This window comes from Hippopotamus amphibius, chromosome 7, assembly GCF_030028045.1.
Source record: "Hippopotamus amphibius kiboko isolate mHipAmp2 chromosome 7, mHipAmp2.hap2, whole genome shotgun sequence".
Taxonomy (NCBI): domain Eukaryota; kingdom Metazoa; phylum Chordata; class Mammalia; order Artiodactyla; family Hippopotamidae; genus Hippopotamus; species Hippopotamus amphibius.
The window spans coordinates 51,740,745-51,757,838 of NC_080192.1; the positions used below are offsets into that span (position 1 = coordinate 51,740,745).

A 17,094-nucleotide genomic window follows, 5' to 3' on the forward strand; every position below is an offset into this window, starting at 1 on the left:
AACCAGTTTTGAGACTGGCTGAAAAAAACTACTGAAGGAAAACTCACACATACAAACATTGTCCCTAGTAGGGCATGAAGAGGGAAACTGGGAAATGTTTTTGCAACGAAGAAACTTACTTGGCTTTTTACAGTTTCTTTTCTAGCGAGCTAGTGTGTGCATGCTTGAGTATTAATAACACTCAGAGAACTGGAAGGTTGGGGGGTGGTTGTCACAGGGACCCTGAAGGCCCTCAGAACAGGAGGAAGGAAAAAGAGTTAACAGTCTAGATACAAAGTCTTTTCTAAACAGCTCACAATGAAAAGTTGGGAAAACTTCACACTTTAAAACCACAATATTTATTTTGCCACATGAACCCACTGTACCGGTGATGGGAAGACATCCCTATTCTAGCGCCCATTACAAAATTTCCAGTTCCCATGTTCATGGACCGCTGCTCATCTCTGAACCTATCTATTCGTTTGCAAAGGACCACTGAAACTCTTCTGGAGCCATCCAGCTGGAACCCTTCTGCGGAGGTGAAGAGGTGAATGTGGATACACAGTTTCTGAGCGATGTCACCGTTTCTTAGTGCTACTGTTTCCACTGCTGGACTTGCTGAAGCTCCTGCTCATGTGAGGAAAGTGCACAGTTGGGGTTCTTTCTGTAGGACCATATAACCCCAAATTCCTGGCAGTGGCTGACTTCCGCAGGGGCTTGACGCTGGGAAAGGGGCTAAAGATGGGAGTTTTTGGGTGGCTGCCTTGGGGAGACTTGCCGGGGGCCTTGTTTCCTCCAGATGCATCTGGCAGCTCCGGGAAGTGCCGCTGGCAGGGCGGGTGCACCTTGGGCTCAGTTTCAGCAGCAGCATCCCTTGAGTTCAGTACCAAGGCTTCTAACTTCACCTGGACCTCAGACACATCAGCATCAGCATCTCCAAACACCGGCTCCGGAGACTGCCCTTCGATGGTCCTCCCAGTGCCGCCTTCCAAGCTGCCGCCTTCCCTTCGAGCTGTCCCCACACAATCAGAGGAAAATGTCTCCGCTGCCCCCAGGTTCTGAGTCTTGGAGCCCTCGTTCTGCTCTTCTATCAGCCCAATGGTGTCCCCGCAGCCCAGCTGACTCTTGGTCCTCGCCATGTTCTTTTTGTGGACCCGGATGTGAGTTCGCCATGGAGAATTGAGCTTGGTCCTAAGGTCTTCATAGGGGACGGGAGATATTTTGCCTCCTGTGTGACCAGGGATGTGGATGACAGCATTCTTGGCAGCTCTGTTTGACATTTTCATCTTCTTTCCTAAAAGGAGGTGGTTTATAACTGGAGAGTTGTTGACCTGAGATGGGAGAATGCTGGTCACCGGCCCTTTGTCTGAAAGAAATGTTGAAAGGTCATGTGAAAGGTACCACAGAGAGAGACATCCATCATGGAACAGGAGTCACACACAGGTTGTCCCCAGACACCTGCCCACATATTTCCCAGGTATTGGCAGAGTCATGTAACTGAAGGCAGCAGAAACTGAATTCAATCCTAGAGCCTGGGGTACGGATTCCCTGCACTTCAAAGAGGAGGTGACAAGGAGCTGAGGATACAAAAAGGAACAGACTGACCCCTTATTACCAATTAGACCCCAGGCTCCCTAATGTTTTTTACAGAGAGCTTTGTCTCTGAGAAGCAACCTTGGAGGTCTCATATCTAGGAAATCTTTGAAGATTTCTTAGAAATAATAAGTCAAACACTATGACCATCTGGATTACCAGCTGTCAGCTTCTGAGAGGTAGGAAAACAACACACTGCATATTAAGTGAGAGACAGCAGAATGAGAGATGTGATAAGAAGATGTGACATCACAGCTATCCAGTGCCTGGCCCTAGGTCCACTCCTGTGTCCTCAATGGACTTTGAAAGCAAATTAAAAACAGGAAAGCACCAAAAGCTGTGCTCTCCTGGAAGGCACTGTTAATAGTATTACTGTCCTCCTCCTGTGGCTATGACGGGGGCCTATTTCCAATGACGCTTCAACACCCCAGCCCCAGGAGCGACAGCTGCAGGCAGAAGTAGCAGAAGACCCCGCAGTTTTTATGTGAACAGCCTTCCTCCTGACATCTAGGTCACGTGGTCCCTTCTATGCTTCTCGACTGCTCTCATCTGTCTACCCTGGTCACAGTCTAATCTTCACTGAAACTTTGACACCTCTTTCCTCTTCATTCTGTGTCTTCTTACCTGCCTCGGGTACTTTTCTGCCTCTGTGACTGACGCATCCTCAACCCGCCCAGTTCCATCCTAAACCTTATCACCCAGATCGGCCTCACGTGAAAAAATATTGAACTCTCACAGTCTTCTCTTCAACTCTTCTAGCTCTCAGACTCCCGATGTAACTATACCTGGTACTAAACCATAAAGATTTCTGTTCCTTGATCCCTCAGTCTTCTCATAACCTCTCACGATCTCTTTGGCTCACTTACACCCCTCCCCTGCTAGATGCATGGCTGATCCCTTGGACCACACCTCACCAAAAAGCACACATTCCAGGCATTCCTATGGCTTTATCACACATGCCTGGCAAAACTCCACTCTAGCTCCACAATTCACATTCTCCTTTCCAAAATGGGAGCTGCTAATAGCTGCTGGGTGGGGATGGGGGGAAATCACAAGGCCATGTGGGTTGATATCCCTTAAATCCATAACTTCCTATTTCTGTTAGGTCATCAATGCACTGAACAAACTTTCTTTCCCTCTCCCATTGCTTCCGATGGCTGATCCAAATCTTCATTTCTTTCTTTAAACTCCCATCCAACCATCAACTTACTCCCAAGCAAACAACCTGTCCTCCAATTTCTTCATAAAAACAGAAGCTATCAGGACTGAAATACCTTAACTTCCTATCCTCCCTAACGTAGGAAGGTGATACCTCAACCACCATTCTCACCACCTTCCTTTAAATCTCAGAAGCTGAGGATTTTTATTTATTTATTTATTTATTTATTTATTTAATTGGCTATGTTGGGTCTTCGTTGCTGCACACAGGCTTTCTCATTTATTTATTTATTTATTTATTTAATTGGCTATGTTGGGTCTTCGTTGCTGCACACAGGCTTTCTCTAGTTGCGGCGAGCGGGGGCTACTCTTCGTTGTGGTGCACGGGTTCCTCATTGTGGTGGCCTTTCTTGTTGTGGAGCATGGGCTCTAGGCACATGGGCTTCAGTAGTTGTGGCACATGGGCTCAATAGTTGTGGCTCACAGGCTCTAGGGCTCAGGCTCAACAGTTGTGGTGCATGGGCTTAGTTGCTCCGCGGCATGTGGTATCTTCCTGGGGCAGGGATCGAACCCATGTCCCCTGCACTGGCAGGCGGATTCTTTACCACTGCACCACCTAGGAAATCCAGAAGCTGAGGACTTTTGCCCCTAGCTCAAGTTCAACCTCTCCACCTGTGCTGCGAATCCTGTCTCATACCATCTCCTCTAAAACCTTGCTACTCAAAGGGCAATCCCCACCCAGCAGCAGCATCACCTAGAGACTTATTGGAAATGCATAATCTCAGCCCCACCCCACAGCTACTGAAGCAGAGTCTTCATTTTAACATATCCCCAAGTGATGTGTATTCACACTAAAGTCTGAGAAGCAATGCTCTCGAACTGTGCCCTTGGGCAGCAATCTCTCCCTAAAAATAACCACATAAACCCTGATCTAGAACAGGGGTCAGCAAACTTTTCCTGTAAAGGACCAGACTATAAATATTTTAGCCACGGTAGTACAAAAGCAGTCACAGACAATATGCAGACAACTGAGTGTGCCTGTGTTCCAATAAAACCTTAAAAAGAAAGAGAGACACAGATGTAGAGAACAAACATATGGACACCAAGTGGGGAAAGTGGGGAAGGTTGAGGGGGATGAATTGGGAGATTGGGATTGCCGTATATACATTACTAATAAGAAAAAAAAATATCAAATTGTACACTTTAAATATATGCAGTTTGTTGTATGTCTATTGTATCTCAATAAAAGTTCTTAAAGAAAAAAATTCTTTATTTACAAAAACAGGCAGTGACCAGAATTTGACCTATAGACCGTAGTTTGCAGACCCCTGACTAGAGTACAGAAACTGGGTTAATTTAGTACCCAATGGCAATTGTCCACCAACCCACCCAAAGCTTCTGAAAGTGGCTGGAAAAAAATTACATAAAGAATCAGAACATGGGGTTTCTAGCCCTGGCCTGGCCACTCACTATAGCTATATAACCCTAGACAATTGCTAAGCCATCCTGAATTACCGTTTCCTCATTGTTTAAAAGAACATAAGGATATCTGTCCTTGCCTTTCTCACAGATTTAAGGACAAATGAGGACATGTATGTGCCAATGTTTTTAAAATGAAAGTGTTATCACTGTTAGTTTCTTTCGTGATTGCTTTTTTAATGATTCAGGATAAAGTAAGAATCTTCAAGAAGTTGCCTACTCCTCCCCGACAAGTGAAAGGTAAATTCAGTTTTTGTGCCAGATTAGTCACATGCTCACAAGCCTCTTAAAAACATGTCAGATTTATATCTTGGTTAATTCTGGACCGACATTTGCATTAGGATTTCATTTAGAATAAGACAAACCAATTCCCAAATCAGCATATATTAAGCAATAAAGCAGACTATTCATTGGGATTTTGGGAATTTAAAGAAAAAAAGAAGCTTGACAATCCTTGGAAAAGGACATTTCCAACTGCAGTACAACTGTGTTCTCAGCAGACTCCCAAGTCGCTAACCCATCAGCGAGGCACATAATGGCTTTTTCCTTTTCCTCTGATCACAACATCTGTTGTATTACTACCTAAATGGCTGACGAATTGCTTAATTTACTAGTACACAGATATCTAAATTCCACTTCCAAATGCCTGAAGTTTAGGAGGCAACAGCTCCAACATGTCTCAAATCCAAGGATTGCGTGGCTTTGCAACATTCTAATCATTTGTAAACCCTTCTCCACAAGCACACAGAGTAAAGAGGTATTGAATACCATCAACTGCCTGGTCCTTGGGACCTTTTTCTTCTTTCGAGCCTGATAAAATAAAAGTGAGAAGATAAAGATGCCATCCTGGGAATATGGGTCTTCCTTTCACAAGCTGACACGGGGCTAAAATTGACTCAAACAAAAAAGCACATTACCTGCCCTGATATACACCTGATGAACCTGCTGCTGCTGCTTCTTTTTAATCCGAGAGTACTGCCGCTTCAGAGCGTTGATATCTGTGGTCATGCGTTCCATCATCATACTGTTAAAAGCTGCGTGGTACTCACTTCGGCAGGAATTGATCGCTCCTGGACTCAGCTCCGCAATGTTATTGGATCTCAGACTCTGGTCCCCACTTGGTTCTATATTCCAAGGAAAAGAGACATGGAGACGGTGTCACTGAAGTATAACGAGACTAACTGGGAATCAATTACACTATAAAACCCAGGGTAGTATCTTAACCGCCAGGAAATTCTGAACCACAAAAAACATATACACCAGAATTTGTCTAGTGCTTGTTTTTCTTTGGTCTTGAAAATGCTTCTGCATTTTCTTATTAGCCTAAATGTGAGTCTGAAACAAGCATGTGGGTTCATTGTTTGATTTTAGTACCACTTTGTTCATTATATGGACACAAGGTCAGCTGTTTCCAGATAAAAATCACTGCCATTTTCTAAAATTCCCTTAGAAGAATATAACTCTAGCTATCTAAAGTCAGGGTACAGATTTCCATATAACTGCATGAGGATTTACAAGGGATTGATAGTTTGTACAGGTTAGTCAGTCATTAAAAGTGAGTTTTTCTTAAGTAAAACCAGCAAGACATTCTATAAGATTATCAAGACTTTAAATCATGGTATCACTAGAAATGAATGTTTTTATTCATTTAACAAGCATTTTCTGACTGTCTACTCTGTGTTAGGTCTGATGTGCTTTCTGCTCCTGTAACACCAACAACTACTAGATTTATCCTCAAATAAAATTGAGATCACCTCCAAGAAACAGAATAAGCACTGTGTGAGAACACACTCACATGCCACACAGGGACATGGGGCGGGGGGTGGGAGGCGTTTCTAACACAGTATGTAGAACTGGCCTGGGAACAAGCTTAAAACAGACAAGCAAACAAAAGATCAGTAGGGGATGGCAAGTATCCTAACATCTGCTGAAAGTGTTACTCAGATAAAGACTGAACATCTGATAAACTTACTTTCTTTTCTATGGAAAATAGTTCCCTAAGGAGAAGAAAATTTAAAGAAGACCTGCTAATCTGAACTACAGTAAAGCCAACAAGAAAGACTAATGATGACATTTAGGAGAAAATGACCATGTCATCCCAGAGCATATAACTGCACAGAAAGAATAACAGGAGAACATGGAACATAGATTCAGACAACAGAAATGCCGATTCAAAAATGTTAGAGTTAAAATACTTATTGATCCCATGGCTGGCAACCAAAAGCTAAAATTCAGGCAAAAAAGGGGGAGATGGAAAGCATTACAAAATCAACAGAACTCTTGCTGAGTTCAGATGTTTTAAAGTCATTTAAAAAGATACCAGGGGGTGGCATACCAAGGACACACACACAAAATGACATGAACCAAACATGATACAGGTTAAAACTCAAAACAAGCCAAGGCTTGGAGAACGTACTCAAAACTACCACAATCAAAACAACAACAACAAACAAACAGACAAACAAGAAGCCTTCTAAGCAAGAGGACCAAAATGAGAAAATAGCCCCATGCCTTTGAGAAGACAATATAAAAGCTAGCAGATGGCAAAGAGAATGCAGAGGTGCCTGACATCTTTTGTGTCTGTCCTCTTTCAGCAAGGAGAATGGTCTTCAAACTAGAATAAATGTCCTAAAGGAAGAGCTGCCACCCAAGATAGGAGAGATCATAGTGGGGGGAGCCACAACTGCGTCAAAAGACTTCATTACAAGGATAATGTCCAATCTATTTTCTGCAAGAAAAAAAACAAACAGAGCATGGCTTCAATTCAGAGCACCACTTTTTAAGAGGGATACTACAAAACTACAGGACATTTAGAGGTGAATTTATAGAAAAGTAAAAGTTCTGGAAGACATCTCTTTGAGAAATTCTGAATTTGGACCGTGGAGAAACTTTTGGGGCACATGATAACTGGTCCTCAAGATTCAAAGAGACATCCAGCAGAAGAGGGAACGGACTTGCTCTGTTTTGTCCTGAAGAGAAGAATTCTTGATAGAACTAGTAAATGGAGTTTATCTCTTCAAAACTAGAAACTCTGGGCTAAGCAGAGGAATCTAGCAGAATGTCTTATGAGATTAGGAGTTTCTGGTCACTGAAATTCAAGTAGAGGTACCATCATGTTTTGAGAGTATTTCTATAGTGGAAAAGAAGCCAGTTTACAATGAACTCAATTTAACTCAAACAGAATGTAGTAAGTATCTATTATATTCCAGGCTCTGTGCTAAGGAACTGAGCGCACAAAGTTAAATCAGATGAATGGGAGGCAAAACCAATCATAAAGAAAAAGAAATCTGTATTAAGCATGTAACACATAACAGAGAGACCCTCTTAACTGATAAAGTAAACAGAGAAGATGCTTTTGTTACGGACCTTTAATAGTGGTAATCAGTTCAGGAAACAATAGACATTTACAGGACACAATAATAGTACCCTTGCTATAGTGAGCCAACACACTGTGATTATCTAACAGAGGCCATCTTTTTACCTTTAACTTGCTTTTGGTACTTCTGCAGTTCAGGTGCCAGGAGCCCACTGAAAGGTCCAAGACACCCCACTGCATGAGCAATAGCATCTTCATCGTCTGGGTCATTCTCTTCGTCGCTGTCTCGGACCTTACCACGTCGTCTTGGGAAACATAAAAGAAAAAGGAATAGTAAAAAAAAAATAGTGGTATTATTTTTAAATAAATAATGTAGCCACATGACTTAAATGACCTACATATAAATTATGTTATTATAATTTATATAACATTTATATAATATTTATATTTATGTAATTATATATTATATTTATATAATTTATACTACGTAAAGTCCATCTCTCATCCCGGTCTAACCTCTGCCCTGTTCTTGCCCCATTTAATCCCCACAGGTGACCATTGTTACTAGTTTCTGATGTATTCTTCAGCTTCCTTATCAGCTAAATAAGCAAATATGACTATACAGTCTTATTTTTCTCCTTTTTCATAAGTATTAGCATACTATATATGAGTACACTCTTCTGCACCTTGCTTTTATTCACTTAAAAAAAACCTCTCTGTATTCACACACAGAGCTTCCTTCGCATCCTTTTTTTAACGGCTGCACTATGCTGTATGTATACATTATTGTAGGTGTGTACGTACTGCATTGCATGGATGTAGCCCATGTTATGGAACTAGGCTGCTAAATGATGCACACTCGAGGGGTTTCCAATATTATACTGTTATAAACAACACTTCGGTAAATAACCTCTACGTACTGTGTTTTGCACGTGTACAAATGTATTTGTGGGATAATTCAAAAAGGTAGAATTGGTGGGTCAAAGGACATATGCATTAGTAATTTGGGGAAATACTGTCCAATTGCCTGCCCCAAATCCCATGGTAATTAACCTCTCACCAGCAAAGTGTAAGAGGGCCTGTTTCCCTATAGCCTTATCAACAGAAAGCACACCAACCTTTTGAATTTTTGTCAGTCTGACAGGTGAAAAAAACAGAATCTCAACCTCGCGTTAAGCTGCATTTCTCTTAGTCCAGGTGATGTTGCCTTTTATGTAAACTGCCTGTTCCCGTCCTTTCATCATTTTTCAGTTGGGGGGTCATTTTCTTATTGACTTCTAAGAACTCCACATACGAGAGGAATCAGCTACAAATATTTTTCCACAAATATTTCTGTGTCTGCTTATAGAGGTTTTCTTTTGCTCTGTTTTGGTTTTAGTCACGCAGAAAATTATTTTTCAAGTACTTAATTTTTTTTCCTTTACTTTTTTTTATTTTGAGTCAGTTAAGGCCTTCCCAATTCCAAAGAACTAAAGACATCCTTCCACATTTTCTTCTGCTTATTTCATTTTTTTTCCCATTTAACTCTCTCATCTATATGGAATTTATCCTGATGTAAGGTGTAAAGTATGACTCTAACTTTATTTCTTTCCAGATTGAGTCTCATTGGCCTAGCACTATTTACTAAATAGTATATCTTTTCACTGTTGATTTACATTTTCACATATTAAATTCCTATGTATATATATATTTGCCAGTTTCTGGCCTCCACAGTATTTTAAATGAGCTCACCTGTCTCTTCAGGCACCAATTCTACACTTTTTTAATTATTGACCTTCTTTGGTAAGTACACTTTCAAAAATCCCCCTCCTGAATTTAAATCAAAACCTTTTGGGAAGAGATACTCAGATTTTAAGCAGCAAACTACTTTGAATGTATTTCTAGGGTTTAACAAATACTATAACCAATTAAGATATTAAGTCTTCCATCATGAAAGCAACAAGAGGAAAAAAAAAAAAGACCTTACCCAGAAACTGAGGTGGGCTTAACTGTGGCTGGGAATGGTGTAATGTTGTAAGTGTATTTTTCCCTCAACTCTGCCAATTGTGGAAAAGGGAATGGAGCCATAGTATAAACAGTCTGGAAAACAAGAACGAAAATGCCAAGTCTGAAATGGTAGCCTTAAACAACTCTTATCAATCCTGCAAAGACATTAAAGTTCTATGATTTGGGTGTGAAGAGGTAGACACTGCTCCTTACACAGCAGGTGGAGAGAGGATACTTCAGTATCGTTTTAGAGAAAGACAAAAGAATACTGATAAAACAACAGTGCGTCCTCAAACCAGCCTAGCTGGGACTGGGGACTCCAACTGGTGAACAGGGGTGGGCAAATGGGGACAGTCTGACGTTCTCCTGCTCATTTGACAGATGAGGTGACTCAAAATTCACAGCTCCCTATTACTTCTTTCACAAAGAACCCATCAGTCTTCTTCATATGTACCACTCATTTTTCAAAGCTTTGCTTGATGATTTTTATAGACATTAAATGTCAGCCTTCTGGATAACGTTAAGTCTGGGGGATGATCTTGTGATCACCTGCAAGCTTTCCCCAAAGATACCACCTTTTCAAACGTCTGTGAATGAGTTCTAGGTGAAAATTGTTAACTGTTATTTTTAAAGTAAAAAAAAAGAAAAGAAAAAAAGTGACAGGGTGCAAAGCATAGGCTGTTAAAAATCTATAAATAAAAATGAGAAAAGCACCTGTGCTTCCTCCAGAATTTTAAGATTATATATCATTCTACCAGCAGGAGAAAAATTATCTTGTTTGTTCTCTTAATTTTATGAAAATTTAATTGCTCCTAATGTATTTCTTCAATCTTTCAGGTTCTTATTCACCAGAAAATGTATATTAATCACATTAACTTTCATGTCTTCCAGGAAGCCATTCAAATGTCCCGATAACACTTTTCTAGGAAAATATTCTGAAGTGGTATTTTTCATTTCAGCAGGACTGTTTTCCTTGAAGACATAGGAGATGTCTAATATCTGCACAGGCAGGAAAAGGAGGGCTCTGAAAGGGGCTTCCTAGCACTGCAGCCTCACCCCATAGCTCTGAGCCACCACCGGGACAGTCCACTGAAATTTCAGTTCTAAACAGTCTGCACACCTGACTGTCCCCAAACTTCGTGGTAACCAATCACACCTTAGTGTAACATCCCAATATTCCAAACAAGGAATTGTTGGCTAAAATCCCTTCCCTTTGATTCTCTGTTGCTTATTATGCAAAGTTACACAGTTTATCAGGACCACAAAAGTCATCTCTAAGTCGTCTTATCTCATACATACTTGATCACAAACAGTCCCTGATTTACAATGGTTCAATGTAAATGATTTTTCCACTTTACGAAGGTGCGAAAGTGATGCACATTCAGTAGAATCCCTTCTTCGGATTCTGAATTTGGATCTTTTCCTGGGCTTACAATATGCACCATGTCGTAGACCCTCTCTCGTGGTGCTGGGCAGAGGCAGCTCCCCGTCAGCCACGTGAGCACGAGGGGGAACAACCAACACATATACAACCGATCCGGACCCAGACAACCGTTCTTTCACTTGCAGTTCAGTATTCAATAATTACATGAGATATTCCACTCTTCATTATAAAATAGGCTTCGTGTCAGATGATTCTGCCCAACTGCAGGCTAATGTAAGCGTTCGGAGCATGTTTAAGGCAGGTTAGGCTGAGCTGTGATGTTTGGTAGGTCAGGTGTATTAAATGCATTTTCAACCTATGAAGGGTTTATCTGAATGTAACCCCATCGTGAGTCCAGGAAGATCTGTGCACCCAAAAGGCTGAGAAGCGGTACAAATTTACTAACAGCGAACTGTTCCCCGCTGCGAAGAAGCAGAAGGCACCTTGCGGTCCCCACGAGTCTGGAGCGGGAGATTAGGCTGGTTCCCAGCCTCTCCAGGCCTTCTTTTCCTCATTTGAAAAAATGAAGGCATGAAACTCAGGATGGTGGTTACCTCTGAGAGGAGAAGGCGGGGAGGGATCAGAGAGAAGTGTATGAGGGTGTTCGCCTGTGTTGGTAACGTTTTATTTCTTAAAGTGGGTCGTGGGCGTGTAAGTTTTGTTATATTATTTTAATACATTCTGTGTGCCTGAAATACTTCATATAATTTCATTAATAACATGGTCAGAGGACACTTTCGCATTCTTTGATCCCCCAAAGGCTGCCAGCAGCTCATCACCCGAGAAGCTGCTTTACTGTCAGTACGGAACTCTTTCCTCCTTGTTTTTGTGATCTGTCTTAGCTCCACACACCCTTCTGAGGGAAACGGAGAGAGGTGAACCTCTCCTTAGCACCCTAACTTCGGGTCCTGAGCATGGCACCTGCCTCGGTGTCAGGACAGCAGCATCAGCCTCTGACACATCAAATATGGTCCCACTGCTGAGCCAAGAGTCAGCCTGTCCCTCACTCATGAGATTTTTCTTCCTTAACAATTTAGAAACTTGGTTCAGATTTCAAGAAACCCATACCCAATGCAATCAACAGCATGGTGACTCTAGCTAATGATAACTATATTGTATATTTGAAAGTTACTAAGAGAGTACATCTTAAAAGTTCTCATCACAAGAAAAATAAATATTTGTAATTGTGTTATGGTAATGGGTGCTGACTGGACTTCCTGTGATCATTTCACAATATATACAAATATCAAATCATTATGTTGTATACCTAAAACTAACATAGTATTATATGTCAATCATATCTCAATAAAAAAGAAACTCATACTATTTGCATTCAGGTTTAAAAGATGAAATTCCTAATGTTAGGAATTTCAAAATTCTCTATAAATGAAGTAAGATGTCTCATTGGAGGTAATTAGTGGGATGACTAGCTGAAGATTCACGTGCGTTTTATTTTTGCCAGTTTTATTCAACGTTATCAGAATACTCCCTTGTCCAGCCTCATGAAGGAAGTGTATGAGAAAAGAAAGGGAAGTACACCTTGCCCCTACTCTGTCCCATCCCGCCCAGGGAAAGTAGTCTGGGATCTTATCCAGCTCCTTCAAGGGCTACTCAGCTAAAGACACTGGACCAAAAAGAACACTGGCTCCATCGAGCTTCCTTCTCTAGTCATAACCTTCCATTCTCTATAATTCACTCTTAGCTAGCCCTCCAAAGTATAAATCAGTGTTCCTGAAACAAATGTGCTTATAGTACTTTGCATATATATTCACTCACTTATTTCAAGGTCTCACATGTTGGCAGGCATGTTTATCCCATGAAGGGACACCACATACCACCACAATCCTCAGGATACCTGAGAAGCTCTAGGTTTCCACTGTATAAATCAGAGATTTACAACAGATTTCAAGAAAGAAGTTTTACTAATCATCTTAGAGCCAAAGTCTAATACACGAATAGGATCTTAGGGTTAGAAAGGAATTTAAACGTAATTTAGTTCAACCTCCCTCTCAAGCAGGAGTTCCCTCTAAAGCCTCTCCAACAGATGGTCATAAAGGCACTGCTTAAACACTTCTAGTTACAGGGACACACAGTTTTGCACGGCAGATGGTTTCATTTTTGACAGCACTAATTAATCAAACAGTGCCCTTCTACTGGACAAGCATTCACAGCCACATAACTTCCACTTCATCGCTGACAGGAAAAAGGGAACAGTCCAAGGGCAGATCCTGTCTCAGGGCACAGGAGAGCTCCCCGCAGGTAACAGTAAATTATTGACAACCACTTTGGGTTAGGTTTTTCCAAGCACCTAAAACCCATCTAGTAATTGCATCCAACTAACTTTTCTCTCTATTACCCTTAAAGAATTCATGAGAGACTTTGTCAAAAGTCTTACTGAAACCCATATACACTATTTCATTAGCATTCTCCCAAATCTCTTTTTCTAATATTATCGTTTTGTTTTGTTTTTTTTTAGCGGCCATTGCTAATAAAAGAGTGATGTGATTTACAGGGAAAAAGCCAGTAGATTAGTTTGCATATGGCACTAGAACTGAAAGAATTAGGGAAGACCAGATAGGGCGAACCTTTTCATCTCTTCAGCTCAAAAATAAAGACCTTGTACGCAGTCCACATTTTTCATCGGGAGTCATTTCAGGTTTGCTGACAGACTTAAAGTCTACCATAATTGGATCACAGTCATTCAAGTAATTTTAAGAGTGAGTACAGAAAAGACAGCGCTTGAAATGACATTCAGCATTTCTCTCCTTCATACTCTCCGATGTCAAGGAAAACCAGCAAGTCTATTTACTGCCCAAACTACCAACACACATTTAAATAGACATTTATATTCAGACACTGCTGAAAAGGAATTATATTTCTTTTTTCATCATTGACATGCTTTACAAGAAACATGAAAACATAAATTGTACAAAATTAGGCTCCGTTCATCTTCACCAGATGTCTTCCTCAGCAGGAGAAAGGCTGCTAAAATGGAACCTAATCAATCCAGCTGTGGCCTATATTTTTCCTTCTAGGATTCTCTGAGAGTGAAGTAAACAAGGGGTTCTCTTTTCTCCTAACACCTAAAACTGGACACTCCTAGAGGACAAAGATGGCATATCTCAATATATCTGTCATTCCTTCCGGCAATGTTTAAATTTTAGGTGAGATAAAATGTTGCTCATCCTTCTAAAGGGGATTTCGGCTTTTAGAAAGACTTGTTTTGAATAAGGTGGAAGCCCTGTGTTAGGTGGTAAGGAGAAGCACTAGGCCAGCTGCCAAGCTTGGGTCCCAGTGTTGGGACCTAAGACTATGGCAAGAGGCTCACTCTGCTTGTCTTAAGTTTCTTCTCTGCAAAGTGACTGAATGAGGTTCGTGGACCATGCAGCTTATTCCAAATCAGTGTTTCTCTAAGTGTGAGCTCCAAGCCACTTGCATCAGAACCACCCATGGGCCAAATACCTGCTTTTTAATACACTCTTGACATGCTGCTTACACACAGTCAAGTTTGAAAACCACTGCCAAGGGTTCTAATGTTGTATGTTTTGTGTATGCACTGAGCAGCCAGGTGAATTCTTAGCACTATGTTAGGTGTGATGGGGATACAGAGTAATAAGAGTCCCTTATCATTAGGGAACTTGCTACTTCATTAGAGAGAGAAGGTTAACAAATTTGAAAACATATCAAACAATATAAAATAATTTGTAATGAGCATTAAGTCAATCGCTGACAATCTTAAGTACGGAAGGAGCAGGGAGGAGATATCACCCATGAGGGCTGAGATAACAGAGTATGGGGGGAGGGGAGAAGAGACTGAGTGAGATGCCGTAGACAGACGGGACTGTCAGAGATCGGGTGTCAGAGGGGAACCACAAGCCCTGTCACGGGGATGAGCACGGCCCAGGGAGGACTGGGTGGGGACAGGGCTACAGCCGGTGCAATAGGTTCTGGCTGGGAAGCAGCTGGGTAGGTAAGGAATGGGGCAACCAAGGAACACCTCCAATGCAACCAGTGTGAAAAATGAACCACCTTCCTCTCCCCATGAACTTTCCCTCTTCTTCCTAAGCCAGAAACCTGCAGACTGTCCTTGTCTCTCCCTTTCTTTCTCTTTCACCCCGTGTCCATTTTCCATGACCCAGTCCTGCAACTTCTCCTTCTAAGTACTACCTCTGTTCCATTCTTGCTTCTACCCTTCACTGCCTCCTCACAGTGACCCCTTCAAGTCCACCCTTCACAGAGCTGCCCCTGTAGTCAACATAAGAGACAACTGAGACCATTTCCCGCCTCTTCCTAAATCCTCTCAGGCACACAGCTTCCTTCCCACACCATAAAGTTCTTCACTGCCTTGGTCATGCTACTCCCTCGACTCTCTGCTCTGCACCAGTGCCTCCAACAGATACCCACACACCCCACAGACATGCACCTGTGCACACACACACACACACACACACACACAAACACACAGAGCCTGACCTACTCCTGTTCATTCTGTAAAGGTAAAACCAGACAGTAATTCCCTCAAGGAAGTCTTCCGACAGAGAGAGATGCTCAGTCAATATCTGAAGTTAATACAGGGACTAGAAAACTAGGCTGAAGCATTTTATTTACTGCAGTTAATAACGAGGAAGCACAGAAGGTTTTATGAAGAACAATGAAATGACCAAAGCAGTAATTGTGGACAATTACTCTGGCGGTAAAGTACAGACTGTATTAGACCAGAGGGACCCTGGAAGGAGGGCCATCAACTGTGAGTGTGGTTTAATTCAGCAAATGTTTGTTGAGAAAGAGAAGGCAGAAAACTAGCTGCAGACTCTCAACAGATATTTGTTTAATGAATTAATACATTTGTTGTGCAGCACCAGTAAAAGGCAAAGAGCCTTTGTTATGAGCAAAGCACAGTCCCTGTCCTCAAGGAACTTAGGACATCACTGAGGAAACAAGACGCAGCCTCAAATCAAGGTAGAATGTAATGAAGGCTCACAAGAGAGGCAGAAGGAAAATGTGGTGAATCTAAGGAGATGCTTTTAGTTGAGACTATCAGAGAATGTTTCACGAAGAAGATGGCATCTGAACTGGAACTTTCCCAAGCAGGCAGGCCTGAAACACGAGAAGGGAGAAAAGAAAGACTGAACAGAGAGAGCAAAGGTGTAGAGCAGGCATATTCCCAGGCATTTCTGGGAACATGGAAGACAGTGTGACTTGACTAGACGAGGTCAAGGGCGAAAAAGGGAGGAATAGGAACTATGGCTGAAAAGATAGGTTAATGCCAAACAGTCAAGAGCTCTGGATGATAAGCTGAGAAATCCACACTTTGTGTTGCAGGCAGTGAATAGTCACTGAAGTTTCATGAGTGAGGGAGAAGCGATGAGATCTCACAGTCCCGCTTGGGGCATGTGAACCAGGCAATTCTGCAGGATGTAAAGGATCTCACATGTGGAAAATGCCAAGCTTGGACCTCACATCCAGAACAATGTTCAATAAGAGGCATGTCCCTCTAAGAGAGAGAATGAGCGATAAAGCAACAGCCTGGGACGTGAGAGAGGAGTTGCAATCAGAGCACAGGTGTCAGGGGCAGATAGAGCACTTCCTCCTCTGAGACAGACAGGAAGGGAGGAAGAAGAGATGAGAATGCAAAGAAAAGATGAAATAAAAAATATGAATGTTCAGGGAATGTTATACCAGGTGGTCAGTATTCTCAGTGAATCGGGAAGTTGTCTGCTAAAAGTGAGGGATTCTGAGCAGGAGCTGGCAGTGCCAGATGAGCAAACAAATGGGACCTTTTCACTGCTTAAGCCCTAAATCAGGGCCTGAGTCTTTGTTTTCTAGCCTGTTGACTGGGCCCCAGCACCCAAAAATGACCTCAGGCACAGAACCCAATGTGAAAGTTGACACCAAAAAAAAAAAAAAAAGAAAAAAAGGAGAGAGAAACCACAGAGAAGGAAGGAACTCAGGCCCAAGGACAACCTTGGACAAGACCCACTGTTGGTCAGTGGATAGGGGGAAGGAAGAACCAGGAGGAGAAGCAGTGGTCAGAGGCACAGGAGGAGACTGCGAAAACTCACGTTACAGAGCCTAGTGGAAGAGAGAGTGGTCCAAATCTGCTATCTCTTCCCTACTCACTGCCGATTTTAATGATTTGGGGAATACGATGCTGAGGTAC

The 17,094-nt window shown here is 42.0% G+C and overlaps 1 protein-coding gene across 3 annotated transcripts in view; it reads right to left on the minus strand.

Moving 5' to 3' along the window:
• Window positions 1–351: 351 nt before the first annotated feature.
• TBC1D30 (TBC1 domain family member 30) overlaps window positions 352–17,094 on the minus strand; it is an 80,161-nt gene continuing 63,418 nt past the window's right edge. For 2 of the 3 annotated variants that reach the window (XM_057742140.1, XM_057742139.1), the window contains exons 10-13: window positions 9,492–9,604; window positions 7,691–7,830; window positions 5,127–5,333; window positions 352–1,345 (exon numbers count right to left, since the gene is read on the minus strand). In XM_057742140.1, coding sequence (XP_057598123.1) covers window positions 558–1,345; window positions 5,127–5,333; window positions 7,691–7,830; window positions 9,492–9,604 — 1,248 coding nt within the window. In that variant the 3' untranslated portion in view covers window positions 352–557. Of the gene's footprint in view, window positions 1,346–4,977; window positions 5,020–5,126; window positions 5,334–7,690; window positions 7,831–9,491; window positions 9,605–17,094 lie in introns of all 3 variants that reach the window. The other variant, XM_057742138.1, reaches the window with a different exon arrangement.